At 27.8% G+C, this 20169-nt stretch overlaps 8 protein-coding genes across 8 annotated transcripts; 6 read left to right on the forward strand and 2 right to left on the reverse strand.

Moving 5' to 3' along the window:
• Positions 1-4: 4 nt before the first annotated feature.
• FG379_002214 (RNA recognition motif) lies at positions 5-3277 on the forward strand (the record flags this gene model as incomplete). Its single annotated transcript, XM_067328083.1, has 1 exon — positions 5-3277. One exon carries the CDS (start codon positions 5-7, stop codon positions 3275-3277), a length of 3273 nt encoding a protein of 1090 aa, XP_067183622.1.
• A 290-nt stretch (positions 3278-3567) lies between these two features.
• On the forward strand, positions 3568-5136 carry FG379_002215 (zinc finger protein; the record flags this gene model as incomplete). Its single annotated transcript, XM_067328084.1, has 1 exon — positions 3568-5136. The coding sequence occupies one exon, from the start codon at positions 3568-3570 to the stop codon at positions 5134-5136; it is 1569 nt and encodes a 522-aa protein (XP_067183623.1).
• A 701-nt stretch (positions 5137-5837) lies between these two features.
• On the forward strand, positions 5838-11063 carry FG379_002216 (uncharacterized protein; the record flags this gene model as incomplete). The annotated part of the gene is made up of 1 exon (XM_067328085.1): positions 5838-11063. The coding sequence occupies one exon, from the start codon at positions 5838-5840 to the stop codon at positions 11061-11063; it is 5226 nt and encodes a 1741-aa protein (XP_067183624.1).
• A 26-nt stretch (positions 11064-11089) lies between these two features.
• FG379_002217 (uncharacterized protein) lies at positions 11090-12304 on the reverse strand (the record flags this gene model as incomplete). Its single annotated transcript, XM_067328086.1, has 1 exon — positions 11090-12304. The coding sequence occupies one exon, from the start codon at positions 12302-12304 to the stop codon at positions 11090-11092; it is 1215 nt and encodes a 404-aa protein (XP_067183625.1).
• A 649-nt stretch (positions 12305-12953) lies between these two features.
• FG379_002218 (uncharacterized protein) lies at positions 12954-13982 on the forward strand (the record flags this gene model as incomplete). The annotated part of the gene is made up of 1 exon (XM_067328087.1): positions 12954-13982. One exon carries the CDS (start codon positions 12954-12956, stop codon positions 13980-13982), a length of 1029 nt encoding a protein of 342 aa, XP_067183626.1.
• A 1-nt stretch (position 13983) lies between these two features.
• Positions 13984-17322, reverse strand: FG379_002220 (uncharacterized protein; the record flags this gene model as incomplete). Its single annotated transcript, XM_067328089.1, has 1 exon — positions 13984-17322. One exon carries the CDS (start codon positions 17320-17322, stop codon positions 13984-13986), a length of 3339 nt encoding a protein of 1112 aa, XP_067183628.1.
• A 1061-nt stretch (positions 17323-18383) lies between these two features.
• On the forward strand, positions 18384-18828 carry FG379_002221 (uncharacterized protein; the record flags this gene model as incomplete). Its single annotated transcript, XM_067328090.1, has 3 exons — positions 18384-18489; positions 18550-18670; positions 18735-18828. 3 exons carry the CDS (start codon positions 18384-18386, stop codon positions 18826-18828), a joined length of 321 nt encoding a protein of 106 aa, XP_067183629.1.
• A 422-nt stretch (positions 18829-19250) lies between these two features.
• On the forward strand, positions 19251-19945 carry FG379_002222 (uncharacterized protein; the record flags this gene model as incomplete). Its single annotated transcript, XM_067328091.1, has 3 exons — positions 19251-19463; positions 19529-19696; positions 19766-19945. The coding sequence occupies 3 exons, from the start codon at positions 19251-19253 to the stop codon at positions 19943-19945; spliced, it is 561 nt and encodes a 186-aa protein (XP_067183630.1).
• Positions 19946-20169: the final 224 nt, after the last annotated feature.

Raw genomic sequence — 20169 nt, forward strand, 5'->3', positions numbered from 1 at the left:
AAGAATGAACATGCTAACAGATGAATTTATCAAGTCTCTTTCTAAGGAGGAATTGGAAGAGACTGTTATAAAACTAAGAAATGAAATTTCATATTTATCGGATGAATTGAAATTTTGGAAATGTAGAGCTGATGAAAAACAAATAAGTGAGGGTAGAGTGCTAATGAGAAATGAAGTTACAGAAGAGATGTTGAACAAATTAAATAATATAGCAAGCGAAATAGACAAATTAGAAGTAGAAGATGGTAGAAGCGATAAAAATCCAATGAATAGCAGTAATGATTTACTAAATAAGAAAAGTTCGATAATAAATATAAACGTTTCACCTCCTATGTTTAATGAATCAAGCGCATCAAATTTATTACCTTCTTTAGTTCCATTACCACCACCACCTCCAACAAAAGGAACATTAAAATCAGATGTTCAAACTAATTCAATACAAAAAATATTAAAAAGTGATAAGTTGAATAACGTAATGTTGAAAAGAGCTCCGCCAATAATGAGCAAAGCTGAATTTATGAAAAAACACCAATCAAGAAATTTGTTTAAAAATAGCAAAATAAATGACAATGAAATGAATAATAAATCTAGAGCATCATTACAATGGGGATGCTCTAACGAAGATTATCCTTTGTTTAGTAATAATATAGACAAGAATGTATTTAAAGACTACTTTTCAGAATTTAATAAAAAAGTTTCATTATTATTTAACGAGGATATAGATAATAACAGTGAATTGAAGATACATTCAAATTCTGTGTTTTCTTTGGTTTCAGATGAATATAACACCATTAGTGAAGATTTGATTAGTATTCCGAGGGAAAAACTATTTGAATGGTTTATTAAAAAGGACGATAAGATAGATAATAATATAATTGCATGCAGAGACAATAATAATATCGTTGGTAGTAGCAATGAAATAAGTAATAGTGGTTTAAGTAATAATTACAGAGATAATGAGATTAACACTAACATTAGTAGTAATGTTAATGAATTGAGTGACGTATCTAATGAAAATAAGACAGTAAATGGGCTAGAAACAGGAAAAAATGATGAAACAAAAGTAAGTGATAAGAATATTCAAAAAGAAAGAAAGAGTTTATTTTGTTCCAAAACAAGTAAAATGTTACAGATAACAATAAATTATTTCAAAAAGAAGATACCTAAAGACCTGCAAAAAAGCTTATTAGAATTTAAAAAATCAATACTGAAGTGTACGCTAGACAAGGAGGGGGTTAATTTATTGTTAGAAACAGTACCAGATCCAATAGAAAATCCATCTAAATATGATGTTTGGAAAGAATGCGTGAATTTGGTAGAAAATTATTTGAAAAGTAACTCAAGAGAATCATTACTTGAAGAGGAAGAATTTGTCTATTTCTTATCAAGAATTCCAAATTTATCAAAAAGACTTGAATGTATGATACTTAGATCATCATTTGAGCAGCTTTATAATGAATCATTAAAATGGATAAATGAAAAAATTCAAGGACTTGAATTAATATTAAATCACAAAAAATTACCTTTGCTTTTTAAGTCAATTATTGATTCAAGAAATATATTAAATAATAAATTGAATGAAATGAACAACAATAATGACATAATGAGTGTTAAATATATTCCATTATCTTCAATAAAAAAACTGAATAATTTAAAAAGTCCAAATATTAAAGGTAAGACATTAATTCATTTTATATGTTCAATAGTGGGTGAAGTTTTTAATAATAATGAACTATTTATATTAAAAAAATCTTCAGAAAAAAATATTTATATTATATACACAATGGTCACCGATTTATTATTTTCATGGTTGGATTTGAGAGATAACACAAATAATCTTATGTATGGTACACTGAGTGGTAGCGATGAAAAAGAAGTTAGTTGCGATTTAAGTGATGAATTTGATATAATAATGAAAAATTTTTACGCTGAAAAATATGATCAAATGGTGAAATTATCATCGGCATTTAAATATTTGCTAAGATTATATGTTGCTTCTTGCTATTATTTTGGTGATATTAAAACTTTTTTACCTATTAATATGAAATTGCTTCACGACAAGCAAGACTTGATTGACTATCTGATGGATTTTATAAAAAAATATAACTCAATATTAACCCAAGAAATTAATAGAGAAAATGAAGAAACATCACCTAAGGATAATATTGCAGTTGAAAATAAAAAGAAATTATTAAATGTTAAAGAATCAGATAACAAATGTAATTCTACCAACGATAATAAGTTAAAGGCAATATTTTCAAATAATTCTGGGAATAGATCAAACGTAAAATCTAATATTAAAGAATTGTTTGCAAAATCCATCGTTAAAGAACTTAATTTAAAACCATTATTTAACAAGGAAATACAAATTGAAAACGATAATAATTACATTTTAAGTAAAGATATGAATGAAAATAGCGATAGTTTTAATGCTAAAATGCGCAATTCAATTGGAAATCGTAATTTTGACGATATTGATCAAACAATATATTTATCTGATGCGTTGAATTACAGTAATATATATAATAACAATGAAAAAATAAGAAATTCTATTCTTAATAATGATGTGAATCCTAGAAATTCCATATTAGAATTGTCGAACGAAGCAAGGGAAATATTATCTAGAAGCAATAATAATATTAGTGTAAATTTAAATTCATCAGCTGAGTTTGATAATACGAGTAATTATGACACTAGTGACAATGATACGGTGGCACTTTCTTCTCCATCATATACAAGATTATTGGATATTAATAATTTAACGGGTTCAAACAACGATCCCGAATCACTAATTACTGAAGAAAATAACCAAGAAAACACAAAGAAGAAGAAAGTCATGATAGTAGCAGATGTATGTTCTCCCGTCAAACAAAATGGCAAATTTAATAGAAGGCAATCAATTAAAAGAATGTGCCAAATGGCATCATATTTGGATAATTTTGAACATGACTCACCGTTATCAACAAGCAATTACGAAGAAAACTATTTAAATATTTACAAGTCGCCAACTCAAAAAAATGTATCATTTTATGAAAATTACGGTGATACATTCACTGTAAATGACGATACACATACAGATTCCGAGAATTATACAAAAACGTGCATCTTAAATGATGTTCTAGATATAAATCATTTGAACAAGGAAAATAGTGCGTATGATAACTGTAAAACTGATATAAATAAGGAGTCTTGTGAGAATATTGAATTAACTCCAGAAAAAACTATTTCCTCTAGAAGAACAATAAGATTCGGTGCAACAATTTCACCCCACGATTAATTCTGCAAAAACACGGCGCCCAAATCTTAAATTGAATGGCGGTAAATAAAGTGAGACTAATAAAATCTAAAAATGTATTTTATAACAGTCTGTATTTCGTTTATATGTGTTATATTTACGTACATGGGCTGTCATTGAATAACATATGATATTAAACAATATTTAGTGAGAATAAAAAAGTGGTTATTGTTAAAGCATTGCGTGAGGGTCTACTGATTTTCAAAATACATGTTCTATTATTAATTTTTCGTTCCCTCATTTTTCTTTAGATTTCAAAGATAACCACTAAGATGGTAAAAAAGAGCTTAGTTACTCACATATCATATCAGGATTTAGACACTGTTCAGAGAGGAACTGAAGAATGGAATTTATTGGAACATTATTTACAAATATGTTGTAGATCTTCAAGGTCGTTAGTGCAACAAATATGGCATGTTAATATTGGTAGTGTATCGACTGCATTTGACAGAAGAACTCAGGATCGTTTGGTTTTGTATTGTTGGGTAGACACGAATGAGCTCGATAAAAATAATTCCATTCAAGACGTTTCTAGAAGAGGATTTAAAATACCGTCAAGTGGCATGAAATTTACATCTGGAAATATAAGACTTCCCGGTGTACCACAATCATCAACAACAGGAGTGAACAGTAATAATAACTCCGATACTACCAGCGGCGTTAAGTCGTTGAATAAGTTGGATACTGACTATACACCGTCTACAAGAAGATTATTTGAATTTTTTCTATGTAAAGTAGGTGTTGGTTGCTCAATAGTTAAAAATGATGAGAGCGAGGCAGATGGGGATAGATTTCCAATACCACCTGAATACGATACTGTTTTTTTAAGAAACAGACAAATAAATCCGCCATCAATGGTAAATTCAAAATCAGCGTTAAACAATGAACTAAAAGCAAATGAGTTTAATTTATCATCTACATTGGCTCTTTCTGCTGGTGTTCTTCCACAACATACATTTAAACATGAATATATTATATATGATAGCTTTCAAGTAGTACCGGAATATTTAATACAATTTGAATATGATTCGTCCTCACCTGAATTATTTGTAGTTCCGTGGTGCGATGAATGTCAGGATTCACCAGCCATACTTTGGTGTCAAGCAGATTCTGCAAGATTATGTGGTACGTGCGATGAAAGAACACATAGACATAACAAACTAGTAACAAGACACATAAGAATACCAATAAATCAAATGCCAAGATCATCTGGCAATTGCCCAGTTCACACAATGGATATACTTGAAGAATTTTGTACATTATGTCATGTTCCAATGTGCAGATTGTGCAGACCATCACATGCTCATGCGGATGAAAAAATGGCATCCTTAATAATGCCTATAAATAGGGCATACAGAGCGCAATTAGAAAGGCATAACAAGCCTCACCCGTCTTTAGACTCAAGAAAGATAGAGCTTCTTGAAAAACTAGAGTCCCAACAAGTTATATTTAATGATATAAGAACGAATATGTTTGAAGTAGAACAGAGAATATATTCGATTCTTGAAAGTTCTATTACACAATTACAAATAGCTACTGAATCTAAGATGAACAAAATACTGTGCGAGCAACTTATATTAAACCAACTAATGCAACAAGTAGAATGGTCGGAAGGGTTCTTGCAGTATTTACAGTCGATACTGCCTCCTGCAGATTTTTTATTTGCATGGCTAAGACATTGTCACTATCGCGAGGAAATATTTAAGTTATGTGATATTTTAACCTCTAAGGAAGAATTTTTCCCCGATTCTAAGTTAGTTGGTAGAGTTGATATACTATCTGAGTCGGCCCTAAAACATAATAAACATCACAAACACGCAAAAAGTGACTTGTTTGTTTAGTGATGTATATATTTGCTTTATATACTTTATTTTAATTTCTTATTTAGATTTTATTTATTTCGCTCCTATGTTATTTTGTGTATTTATCGAACTTATTTAATATGGGATACCCACAGAATGTTCCTTAATCTACTTGAGTAAAGATCAAATCTCTAATCTATTTCCTATATGGTTTTAAATTTGTTTATAGTACACTATTCCGCATTTGTGTATGTCAATAGAAATCAAAAAGATTGTTCTGATCACTATTATTATTTTTCTATTTCATAAAATAATTAAAAAAAAGCGAAAATAAAAATTTTAACAAGTAATGTAAATCAATTATCTAACATGTTAATTTGTGTAAAAAATGTTTTGGCGGTAAACAGATTCAAGTTATAATGAATAAAATAAAATACTAATGCCAATGAAATTTAAAATCAAGTGAATAAAACGAGAGTAACAATAGTATTGTTATATGTTAGTATATCAATGCAAACATACAAATACAGATAAATTAATTTGTGTATCGATTTACGTATTTGGATCATATTTTTTGACTTAAATTTTTTGAAGGATAAGAAATTAAAAGGGTAGAATTTTTTAATTTATTCTATAAGTTCCAATGATTAAATATATTTTTGCATGAAGATTTTTTCACGTTTAAGTTTTAATAGAAGAAACACTGTTACTTCCGCGTAGTTGATGTTAGAAAAGTAACTATGAAAAAAGATAAAAATGAGGAAACAAGAAATTCAATATATAGACCAAAAAAATGGTATTATTCCTTTTCGCCTAGATATTTAACATTCGGATTTATATCTCCATACATGAAACTAAAAGAGAAGGATATGATGAAAGAGGATGATTTGCCAAGTATACCCTCTAAAGACGATCCAATGAAACTTGGTAAATATTTAGAGAAAGCAATTAGATATGAGGAAAAAAAAGCATTATTAAGTGGTAGAGAACCTAGTTTAATGAGGGTTTTACTGCGAGCATATTATCCGTTTATGATAATATGTGTATTATCGACAATAATAATAGATTTAATACGTTTTTCAGTTGGATTAGTTATAAGAAGAATAGTATCGGACTTACAAAAGCCAATGCCTTTATCTGATAGTGATAAAACAAGTTCAATAGTAAATTTTTTACTTGTATTTGGAATAATGGTTTCTTCCGCAATAACAATACCTCATTTGGTCTTTTACCAATATAGATTCATATTTAGAACATATGCAAGTTTGGCAGCAAATATACTGTGGCGAGGTTTAATGAAACCTGGTGGATTACTAGTTAGAAAGAGTATTGAAAAGAATGGAATCATTCCCCCGTTTGCAATGGATATGGAGATAGTAAGTAAGAAAAAAGGAATTTTTGATTACTTTTTTAAAAGTAAAACAAGCGATAAAAGTTTAACTAGCATTCGCAGTGACAATAAAATTTACTCTTTTAATGGAAGCAATTCGAGTATTATTAATGGTGGTGATGAAAGCCTTAACGATAACAGCGATTATTATAAAAGCTATGCGGTTAGAGTAAATTACATTAACATTTATAATGTAATGATGGGAGATTTGTTTCCCTGTTCTTTGTTAATAGGCAACTTAATAAGTGTGTTATTGTTCCCACTTCGAATTATATTCGCGAGCTATGCAATATCGCTAATTTTGAATTCATCAGTAAATAAAACTGACGGAAGAATTGGTTGGATAATAAACGTTTCGCTGTTGCTATGCATAATAACATTGATGTTATTTATAATAATAAGTGTAATAATACAGATTAAGAGTGGTTATTTGAGGAAGCCATTATTTTTCGTAAAAGACTATCGAGTTGAAGATTTAAGATATATACTTTCAAATATAAGAACTATAAAGCTTTTAAATTGGGAGTCATTCGTATATAAAAATGTGGTTGAATTAAGAACTCATGAAATGAATTGGAGAAGAAAAAAACTTTTATTAACGTCTATATCAGATATATTTTGCTTTTGTTCAAGCTTTTTTTCGCAAGCAGTATTGTTTTTATCGCTAGGTTTCTTATTTAAACACTACTATAATCAATTCTCTATACCAGGAACTGCAACAGTTCCCATTATATTTTCACTATCTACACTTTTTACATCAGTGAGTCTTTTACCAGAAGAACTAGGCTATGTGATACAAGGTTTTATAAGTCTAAAAAGGATTCAAACTTTTATATTCTCAAGGCTAGATGAGACGCCTTTACTAGAAGACAAAAAGTCTTGTGAAAAACTAAGTATTTTGGCTTTAGAAGACGAAATAATGAACAACGATTACAAAAATATATCGCTTTATTACATAAATGCTACCTTTTCAAGGCAGCTTTATGATCACCCAGTATACCGTTATTTACACCAACTTGGACACATAAGATCGTCAGGTGGTCTGGACTTGCTTTTTAAAAAACTGTATTCCATCTATAATTTGGACCATTTTTCCGTTGATACAAAAGAGGGAAACAGTAATTATAGACTTTTGTCCGGTGACTTTGATTTCAATCTAATAAATTTATCAGGAATGACTGAAATAACATCCTTATTAAACGGTAACTCATTTGATAAAGAAGATATAAATAAAATATTCGAATACTACGCAACGACTAGAGAAAATGGAATAAACAGCAACAAAACTATAGAATTTGATGTGGATTCAAGGTATAAATCTTTGAATAGAATATCACCCTGTTTGGTTAATATAAATGTAAAGCTTTTTTATGGAGATATATGTTTTATAATAGGTGATCACGGTTCAGGCAAGAGTACATTCATAAATTCGATATTAGGCGAGCTATTTAGAATAAGTGGAGATGTTTATATAGGCGACAAAGAAAGGAACATAGATATTATAAACTCAAATCCCTGGATACCATCAGGTACATTTAAAGAAGTTGTATTAGCAGGAAGGGAGTACGATAATGATTTATTTGAGCTCACTAGTGAACTGTGCCAACTAAAGACCGACGTAGAAAATTGGGACTTAGGCGTCGACAAAGTGATAGAAGAATACGGCAATAACCTAAGTAACGGACAAAAGTCAAGGGTGTCGCTTGCTAGATCAATTTACCAAGAAAAAAAGACTGTAAATAAGAAAAGAATATTATGCATGGACTCGGCATTTGAGAATATAGATCCAAATTTAACATGTAAGATACTCAATTCTTTGTTTTCTAAAGAGGAACTTGGAAAAAAAGATACTAACGGTGTGTACGATTTGATAGTTCCGCACAGAAATCCCAATAACTATACGGTCATAATAACACTAAGCAGGTCAACGTTCTCTTATATAATAAATAATAGTTTGAGCAATACCGAATTTAACTTGAGATTTTTTTCAATAAATAACATGAAATTAGAGGAATTTAACTATGCATTGGATAAAAAAACGCCGAATTACATTGAAAATCACAATAAAATAATTGACTCAAGTACAAATGAGTTTGAAAACACCAATGATGGTGAAATTAGCTCTTTAAGAGAAACATCAGCAATTAGTGTCAAAAAAAAGAGAAACATATGCAGAAAAACAATAGTTAAACAACCTAAAATGTATTTTGGTGAAAACGGACTGTTTAAGGCAATGGAAATAGAGACGAGCAAGATAATTACTAGAAAATTTAGTGAGTTGTCTGTATTCTACGACGATTTTTGCAAAGATGAGAAATTTACTGAAATATCTGGTCACGTTAAATTCGAGAGTTATAATTGGTACATTTCGAATTTTTTTGGCAAAAAGAACTTTATAATACTTTTTGTACTATTGTTTCTACTAGTCATTTCAGTCACTGTCATTGATATTGTTATTATACTTTGGAGTGGAACAGATATAGATATGAGAAAAAGAATGATACTTAACAAACAATTTGACAATAATCTGCTATACAAACATGGTGTCAAGTATATGTTGGTGTTTATTTTAATGGTCGTTTTTGTATTTATAGTTAAAGTAGTATCTACGTTTATAGAGGTTAATTCAATACTAAAATCAGCAACGATATTACACAACAAATTGCTTTTTGAGATAATTAATTCCCCACTCACGTTTTTTGATTCTCTCGATTCTCAGTCTTTAGTCAATATATTTTCAATGGATTTGGGAATAATTGATGGAGAATTGAATTTATCAATACTTATTAAGCTGTTTAACACACTGGTTTCTCAGTGTTATATTCTGTGGTCCAGTCCAATATGCATTGTGCTTTTTCCGTTACTGTCATACTATTACTACATATATATATTTAAACCAACGAGAATACAAACAAGAGAAAGTTACAGATTTTTGTTGAATACATATGGCCCACTATGCAATAAAACTGAATGCAATATTCGTGGTTCCTATACCATTAGAAATATGAAGTTCAATGAATATTACAAAAAGGATACAAACAAGGTTTTGCATACTCTGCAAAAGACCTTTTATTATAGCTATTCAATCATCATCTGGAGATTAATTAGGACTCTATTTTTCGGGATATTGCTTGTTCTTCTTTTATTTATTTGTCCAACAATATCTCGAGTATTGAACTTTAAATTACCATTGTGGATAACAAGATATGCAAATAGCTATCAATCTGCCTTAATATCTAGCTTTTTGGTGCTATCTCTATCAATAATAATATCTTTGCCAAACACTATAACGGCACTTATAACGAATATTATTGATTTAGAAAAGAACATGTGTTCTGTTCAGAGATTCCACATCCTCCAAAAGCAAATGAGGCAATCATCTAGACGCGAGCTCTACAAAAGCCAGTCATCACTCAAAAGTCACGAGAGTGATATTTATAATCTATCTCCTTTAAATGAGGATTTAATCATACATGATATAACTATGTCATACAATAATAACGTCGTTCTTAATAATTTAAGTTTAAGAATTAAGAAAGGTGAACATATTGGTTTGCTTGGGAGAACGGGTTCTGGAAAATCTACGCTTTTTCAGTGTATACTTGGTAATTATAAGCTAGACAACGGATTCATTATTTTAGATGGGGTTAACATTGAATCATACTCATTAAAAAAAGACCATCTTAAGAATCACGATTATAATCTTGTAAGACAGACCTACGGTCACAATATATTTAAGGAATGCATAAATGAACTTTACAGTAACACTGGTAGAAACTACTTTATAGGTTATTTGCCCCAAAATAGCATATACATCAAAAACTGGACTGTAAGAAACTACATTGACCCCTTCAACCAGCACAGTGATAGTGATATCTGGAAAGCAATCGACGAATTGTCGTTTAATTCAATATTTGAATACCTGCCTAATGGCCTTGATTCAATCGTTTATTCCGATAACTATGAGGATAATTTTCAACAGTTTATGGGGAAAAAGACCAAAAAACAAATTGACAGGAATTACAGTGTATGTGAATGTATATTTTCTCTTTCTCAACTAAGATTAATATCTTTTCTCAGACTTTATCTGAATTCTTCCGAATACAAACTTTTATTGGTAGATGAACCACCGATCAACGGAAACGATGACGATAAAACCCATTTTGGTGTCAAAGACTGTGACAATGACATTAATGGCAGTGACTTTGGGGTTAATTTCGACCACAAAAATAGCAAAGATAATGATTTAAGTGACAACTTCAATATTAAAATAAGCATTTCAAAAAGTAATGGAACGAATGATGGAGGAAATGTAAAACACCTTAACATTAAGTTTCGCAAAAAAGATGGTGGTTGTACAAGTAGAAATAAAAGCGAGCTGCCTTCGATATCTTACCTTATAAACGAGCACTTTAGACACTGCATTGTCATTATCATTGCTCATCATAAGGACTCAATAAAGTACTGCGACAAGGTGCATATCATGGGAAAAGGCTGCATTGAAAAAGTTATAGATCTCAAAGAAAATGGAAATATTGAGAGCCTAAACTCGTTGTTCAAATATATTAAAGCGTGATATTCAAGTAACATATTATCTATTTTCTACAGGACAACCAAGCCATTGTAGTCGTCGAAAGCTATAAATGTTTTTTCATTATTTGTGTTTGTGCAAACGAAATAAGACGGAATTATTGGATAATTTGGATTGTTATGTATTTCTTCACAAACAGGTAACGAGGATTTAGATATGAAAATAATGCTTTTAAAATAGTTGTTATTACATTCATTTTTGTTGAACAGCAACTTATTTAAGTTATTTTTAATTAGACATTGATTGTGTATTTTCAAAAATTTCAGCACCACAACTTCATTTACATTAAAGCAACTATTTTTAGCATCTACATTATTTTCTGTTTGACTATTCTTTAAGTAGTATAAATTGTCCAATTCAACTAATTCTTCAGAATATATATTGTTGCTATTCTTTGTTTTAAAATTCAATGCATGCAATGATTCACAGTCATTAATTGATATTATTCCCATATAACCACAACTATGCGTGATGTATTTAATTAGCGAATATATTGAATTAAATATAGTGTTGCTATTTGTATAATAACCAAATATGTGGTTGTAATAACTCGTTTCCCGTTTATTTGTGATTAATCCTTGATCGTTAATATTAGTTATTACTAGTGAATTTATATCTATATTCCAAAAATTAAGTGAATCTATTACAAAAACTCCTAAGTCATAACTTTTTAATGTTATTTCCCTAATCACACAAAGTAAGTCCAACAAATCAGAAATTTGTATCACATTTAAGTTTTTCAAACACAATTTTACTGTATTATTCAAATAAATCTTTTTATTTTTATTGTACTTTATAGTTTCGTGAATATAATTTTTTTCTGATTTGCCTTCTAAGTCGATCATTCTTTTCTCTATTGTAGGTATTAGGTGCTTTTCTACAAAAACCTGCGTGAAAAAACCATTATCAGTATCTATGTAATACACTCTTAAATCCTCCCCGTTTATTTCTTTTGGTAGTATTAAATTAGATATAATGTGTTGTATCAACATTGATTTTCCTGAACCACTTGATCCAAATATTCCCATTATTTCTCCTGGACCAAATGTAACACCCTTGTCACCCATTATCTCTCTCAATACGTCATCTTTGAATTCTACTTTATATATATTTTTCAGTAGCAAACCCCTCAAAGTGTCATCTAAGTCCATCAATCCCGATTTTTCCAAATTTTCTGATGTTATTTTTTTATCCGGAGACTTTTTATCTGCACAGTATCTCAACATGGTTCACTACTTTATGTTCTTTTCTACAGTCCTTCTATTCTTTTATAACTATTTCTCTGTCCTTTACGCAAGTCAAACCTTTTTTATAATTATTGTCTCCTTAATCACCTTCTGGGTTCATTTACTCCATTAAATTTGCTTTATTTCTTTATACTTTCTAAACAATGTATGATCTTATCTCGATATTCATATCACAATCTATAATATTCAAATAACGCAAACCACATATTAACTAGCATTAAACCTCGATAATAACAGCGTTTTACTACACTAATTCTAAGATTACATTTATCTCCTTTTAATATTTTTTTTTTGTACGCACAATTAAACTTGAAAATATTCGGTACCACACATTGCCGCCACCATAACCCGAATTATTTACATGCATGCATTCAAGGTAAAATTGAAAGGAATACAAAAATCATTAGTTAAAATCGTTTTTTAATTATTGTAATAACCATCATTATTTTTACTCGATTTCTTACACACAGCATGAATGTCAAAAAATACTTAAATACAACTTTTGTTTTTTTTTCATAATATACACAAAAGTATACAAATATTTAATATATATATATGTAATACAATATAATACGGCTAAAAATAGTTATGGAAGCAAATAAAATTACATACTTAAATTAAATTAATCATGATAAGAAGGAGTAACGAATACCTTAGAAGTGATTTACTTATTAAAAACTATAAAGTCACAAACATACTTGGACAGGGTGCATACGGTGTTGTATATAAAGCTGTAAATATAAATGAAAAATACAATGCAAAAAATGAAAACATAAACACTAATAATATTAATGAAAACAATTTTGCCATTAAAGTATTTGATAAAGACCTATCTAAAAAAGGAATACATCCCAGTATATTAAGAGAAATTGGTATATTAAAAGAATTATCTAGCCATAATTTTAATGGAATTATTAAATTAATTGATGTGATATTTGAAAATGAACGCATTTATGCAATTTACGAATATGGTGGTTCATCTTTACAAAATTTTTTTGAAGATAAATGTAATAAAAATATTATTAATTTACAATTTGGTATTAATGTATTCTTCCAAATCGTTAATTCTGTTAAATTCCTACATAATCTTGGAATTGTTCATCGTGATTTAAAACCAGAAAACATACTTTTGGATAATAATAATGGAAAATATTTTAATATTAAAATTGCTGATTTTGGTCTCGCTAGATCAATTAGAAATCATTCGCATACTAATTATACTAGCGATGTAGTTACAATATATTATAAATCTCCAGAATTACTTGATTACTCAAATAACTATAATTCATTCATAATACCATTTGCCATCGATTATTGGAGTATTGGTGTTATTGCACTTGAATTGTTCAATATTATTATAAATCAAGTAGAATTTAATATTCATAATAGTAAAAGAAGTAGAAGAATTGATAACAATAAAGATATAATATGGTCACCATTCTTTTATGAAGGCAATGAACTTTCTGTACTCAATTCTATACAAAACTTTTTAAATCCTAATTTTAAAACTGAAAATCTAAAAAAGGTACTATTACCACTTTATGAATCATTTCCCAAAATATTCCATTTAATATCAGAATTATTAGAAATTGATCCAAATAAAAGATGCTCATGTATTTACGCCTTTGATATATTGAAAGAATATGCTACTATTTAACTCAATTCTTTGGAAAAAATGGTGGTGGCACAGTTCTTACATAATATCCATTATTACCTGTTAATTGCCTTGGCAACGAGTTATATCTTTTTGCAAAATAATAACCTCCATTATTATCATTATTATATTCATAATGGCAATTATTATTATATTGATAACCAAAATTATTATTATTATTACTATTACTTAAACCACCTAAATTTATATTATTCACATTCTGCTTCATTGAATTTGATCTTGTTAATATAACTGAAGATGAATTCGATGATGTTGGAGACGTTACTGTTGGAATAAGAGAATATGTTATCATTCGTGAAGATGAACTATTATTATTTGAGTTAATATCTTTATCTTGAATTAATGGTGATGATACTACATTTATCGCCAATTTATTAGTATTATTAGATCTAACATTGTAATCATTTATCTTTTTTTTTATTGGCAATTTTTCTAAATTATCTATCACATTTTCGTTTTTATATAAATGTGCTTTATTCTCATAATTATCATTGTCCGCTATATTAATATTGTCTTTATTGTTATTACAAGCATTAAAGGAAAATTCAGACGGAAACGTTGCATTATTATTATTATTACTTTCAGTATTCACATCGACTTTTTCATCTTTTATATTACTATTCTTTATATTTTTCAGTGCAATCTTAAACATTTCTGTTGCTGAACCTATTATTTTATCCGTATCATCTATATTAGATTCTGATGTATTAGTACTCATAATTAATTCAACCTCCTTTAATTTTTTCATTTCTTCTGATAATATTCTCACCCTCTCTGACAAATCTACTATTTGATTATTTCTCTCCTCCTCTTTTTCAATACTATAATAAGTATCACAGTTATTATTATTTGTTCGGCTTATTATTTCAATACTTAATTCCTTACTTAATAATAACTTATTACAAGTGTCATTACTAATAATTTCAACCTTTTCCAAATTAACATTACTCATATTTATTCTATTATTATTTATTATTTCAACAAACAAATTATTTCTATTTACCGTCAATTCACTAATATCGCATATTGGTTTTTTTATTCCTCCCTTATTAAACATATCCTGATCTATTATCTCGACAAGCACATTATTACTACTTACTGTTAATTCAACATCTTTTTTATATAAGTTATTGAGACTATAATTGTCATTGTTACATGTATTTTTTAAATCTTCCAATTTTAAATCATCATCTTCATAATCCTCGAACAAATAATAATTGTTCTTATTTACATTACTTTTCATAAAACTATTATTACTCCTATTCATTGAATTAACTGAAAAACATAAATTATTACTGTTAACATTATTAATACTTTGAAATAAAATTCTCGAATTTTCCAACTCGCGTATTCTTTCCATTTTTTCATTTTCAACCTGATTTATTAAATCATACACCGAGTTTAATAATGAAGTTTTTTCAACATTTAATTCATCACACATTAATTTATAATTACGATTGTCTTCAACCAATTTATTATTATTTTTCATTAATAAATCATTGTTTTCCCTATACTTTATATTCTCTAATTTTAATTCCTCATTTTCCTTATTTTTTATATTTATTTTTTCATTATATTCATTCATTAATTTATTCTTCTCTTCTTCAATATTTATACTTGTATTATTTAACTCATCATTTAATTTAATATACATATTTTTTTCCTTTTTTACAACATCTAATATTTTTTTCGTTTCTACTAATTCTAAATTTAAGTATTTTATTTCCTCTGATTGTCTTGTATTTTCTTTTATCTTTTTATCTATTATTAATTCTAATTCTTTTTTCTCCTTTATATATTTGTTTTTATCCTCATCAAACACCTTTAACTCACTATTTATATAATTATTCAATGTATTCACTTCTTTAATTAATATATTATTTTCGTTACTAGTATTTTTAACTTTATCATTTAACTCATCTTTTAATTTACTTATATATTCTACCCTTTTTTTTAATTCAAATATCTCTTTATCCTTCAAAAGCATATTTTCCTGCAAATAATTCATCTTTGAATGATTATCTGATATTACTGAATTTAACTTTTCCTCTAATACATATCTCTCATTATTCAGTTGTTGATTCTCATATACATACTTTTTTATGCTCATGCTACTTTCGGTGTATATCTTATTTGTTAATAATAAATATATGAAATTTCGTTTGTTCCTTATCTCTATTAATTCTATTATTCTATTTAATTTATATATACTTGTTATTTTTTTATACTTGTTGTTATTCATTCTTATACTTATTTGTTTTTTTGTTTTTTGTCTCCATAGAGTAAATATATACTGCAATTTCAGTAATCTCTCCTGTGATATCTTTTTTTCTTGTAATTTTATTTCGCTTGATGATATTGCTTTTGATACTATACTTGTTGTATCATTTGCAATATTTTCATTGTTTGTCTTCATTAGACCTTTTTTATATATCAGCTTTATTTCACTATTATTACCATTTCTTATTTTATCTGATAAACTTGAATTATTTTCATCATATTTACCACTATCATCACAAATATTATTGTTATTTTCAAATTGTTCATTTTTTTTTGATTTACTTATATATTTATTTATCATTTCTATTGCATCTGATAAATCTTCTGAATTTTCTGATATATTTTGCTTTATCATTTTTGTTCTCATCAACGTATTTGAACCACTAGTTCTTACTGATATTCTTGATACTGAATCCTCCGGTTTGATTCCCATTGAAATTCTATTTGGTTTATCTATATTTGTCATTAATTTCGTTGTGTCTATTGAAATAATCCTATCTGTATTACAATCATTATTCTTTATACAACCCATTAAATTATGACTACTATACATTTGTTCCTCTATATTCATTACCGTTCTTTTACATGAGTAAAATATCAAATATATTTTCGATAATTTAAAATTTTTTTTGGCTTTTTCCTCCATCAATTTAATGTTCTTAACAGAATTCTCAATATCAACCTCAGTTAAAAAATTACTATCTAGACCAAATCTCTCCAGACCTAATATCCACTGTTTTTTTCCTATTATATCTATATCTTTTAATAGGTTACATGGAAAATTAAAAATTGAATACAAATTTATCTCATCCGACCCGTTATTTTTATCATTGCTGCAAACTCCTTTGTGTTTCTTATTTAGATAATATATTGATATCTCTAGCACGTCATTCAAGTCATATTTATACCTTGGTATTGCAAACGGCCATGAATTCACTATTTGTATGCCATTATTCTTGCTTTTTATTGTCAATGATATATCCCCTATTTCACTCTCATTTACTAAAGTCGGTTTTGGAATCGTCAAACTAACTTGTTTCATTAATTCTATCTAATAGAACATATATTTCGACTTGTCCGCACTTAATTGTCAAACTAATTTCAATATATTTACCTATATATTTGTATATACAATACTTCAACTATTTTTAGAGTTGCTATTGTATTTATATATAACTGCACATTCAAAAAATAAATATCAAAATTTAACATAACACACTCCAATTTTTTTAATTATCTTCCAATTAATTTATCCTATTTTCCTTTTTTGATCAACAATTACTTTTTCTTGACCTTTATTGCATTTATTTAGTGATCTTAGTTACAAGCATTATACCGCTAATTGCACCTCTAATGTACTATTAGCCCACAAAGCCGTCAATGTCGTATTATTAATCTTTTATTTTAATAGAAATGTATTAGAACAAACCAATGCTTATTAAAGTGAACTCCATTAAATACTTGATGTTTAAATGTTTATTCATTTCTTTATTCACATGTTTTTTTTCACTCATTTTATGTTACTTGAATGTTATTTGGATCTAGTGTCACGTGTCCGCTATTTGTTCCCAAATGAATATTTAAAACATTAAATGAGTTAGGGAATAAAAATATTCACTTCATTTCTACATTAATAAGTATATTACAATTTCATATATATATATTTTTATTATACAGAAAAAAGAATGCATCTTTAGCGCCAAATTGTTTTTTTTAATATTAGTTGAGGGATAGTTGAAGCAATACAGTTTAATACCGCAATGAAGATCTGATTTACAAGAAGAAAACTGTTTTTCCTTTATGACCTATGTTTTCAATAAAATTACAAATCTTATCTTAATTATACTAATTTTAAAATAATTGTAATTATTTTTTGTGTATTTATATTGAAAATCCTCCGGTCTATAACTTATAATTAAATCTGCCAAATTTACGAGATAAGAGTATTGATACTTTTGACAAGTGATTATTTGATAATTAAAAAATATAATACCAATAGATGTATGGTTTTTATACACTAATCAGATTAATTTAATTGTTTTTTATTAATAATATTATTTTTTAAATATATATGCATCATATTATATTAACAATAAGAAAAAAATGAATCAGTATCAAGGACTTCACACTTTACTTTTAATACAATACTCAAACGATATAAGCACTCGCTCTTATATGGATTATGACTCAGTTACTCAGGCGGTTGACGGTATGTTATGTTTGTTCAATTTAAACTCCCACAAAAACCATTATTTCTTTCTAATATCAGGGCTTTGCCAAATATATGAACAAAGCATTAAGTGTGCATTTTCCAACTTAAAAGAAGTCACCTATAGTGTTGATGACCTCATTAAGTACATAAATTCGCTCTACGATATTTGCATGTTAACGTAAGTTTATTGACTCCTTTTTTTTTAGTATATTTAAGAATAAGTTATTTCAAATCTTATTTAGGCGTGATGGCTCAAATAAAAGATATATACCCCATGATCGTAAATGGATAGTTGACCAAATATTTATTAAAATGAGAAGAAAAATTATAGGATAATACACATTTTTATTGTCTCTTAATCAATTTTTAGTTTAAGGGTGATAATTTCGGTAATTCTTTCTTTCCTTCTTCTGATATTGATTATTAATGTTTAATTACTGAGTTATTTTCAATGATAGTAATCTTTTTTTTGGTAATTTATGTCTTTTGCATTTTGCTACACTCTTTTCTCAATAGTAAGTAAAATTGCCATTCTGCATTTATTCTGTGTGGACATGAAATTGTACAATAAATGGTATACCGTTATATTGGGCATGCACAAAATTTGCATGTAAATTTGACATGTGGAAATAATAAATTAAATAACTCAATAAGAGACAAGAATGTATTAATAATAAACTGTATTTCCATTTTGAACTCTATTTAATACTTACAGCTTCAAATATAATATATATAAATTTCGCTACTCAACAAAAAAAATGAGACTAAAGTTGCTAATATGCCTAATTGGATTTTGTGGTGCAGTTAGTGGTGAGGTGGTGAAAGCTAGAAAGTACAACTATGGAAAGGACTTATGTGATTTTGATATGAAAAGTGTAATGAAAAGAATTCCATCTCTTTCAGATTTATCAATGGGAGATATAGTTGACACACACTTGAGTAATGAGAGTTTTGAAATAAACTCAAAAGGAGTAAGTTTATTAGGTATATTCATATGGGATATTGTGATAGAATATTCGCTAATCTCTATTTTTAGAAATTAATTAAATCAATATCATTGAGTGAAATTACACCACCATTAGCCACAACTCCAAGCACAGATCAGTGTTTTACAGTAACATTTGGTCAAGAAGGTGAAATAGAAACATTATGTTCGGATACAGTCGGTGCGAGAAACTATATTATGAAAAAGATCACAATGAGTGTAAGTTTCACATTCCTATTATTATCACTATTATATATGTATTTTAATCACAATTCATTTAAATTTAAGATTCTGTGTTTACATTTAGGAGAAATGAGAAAGGAGATATCAGGAATATCACCATTAGAACAGCAAGCAAGTATGGAGCTTAGAGGTAAAATCCCTGAAGAAGGAAGCATAACCGTTCATTTAGAAGGAATAAACGAAATACCAAACATTGAGGTAGTCACAAATTCAATTAAAACATGAAAATATTAGAAAATTGTCAAATAGAAATGATAGTAATTACAATTATTAAACGTCACTAATTGCTATTACTTTATCTCCACTAAAGTGAACAATTGAACAAGAAAACAAAATCATATGTTATTTCCGTTCCCATTCAAATCCCTAGGTAATACTCAAATATAAGTGGAAAATATGGTATACATATGTAAATAAGTGGTCGCAAGTAAACGAAACAAACTAACTTA

This window comes from Cryptosporidium bovis (genome assembly GCF_009768925.1).
Source record: "Cryptosporidium bovis isolate 45015 chromosome Unknown contig_3, whole genome shotgun sequence".
Lineage (NCBI taxonomy): Eukaryota > Apicomplexa > Conoidasida > Eucoccidiorida > Cryptosporidiidae > Cryptosporidium > Cryptosporidium bovis.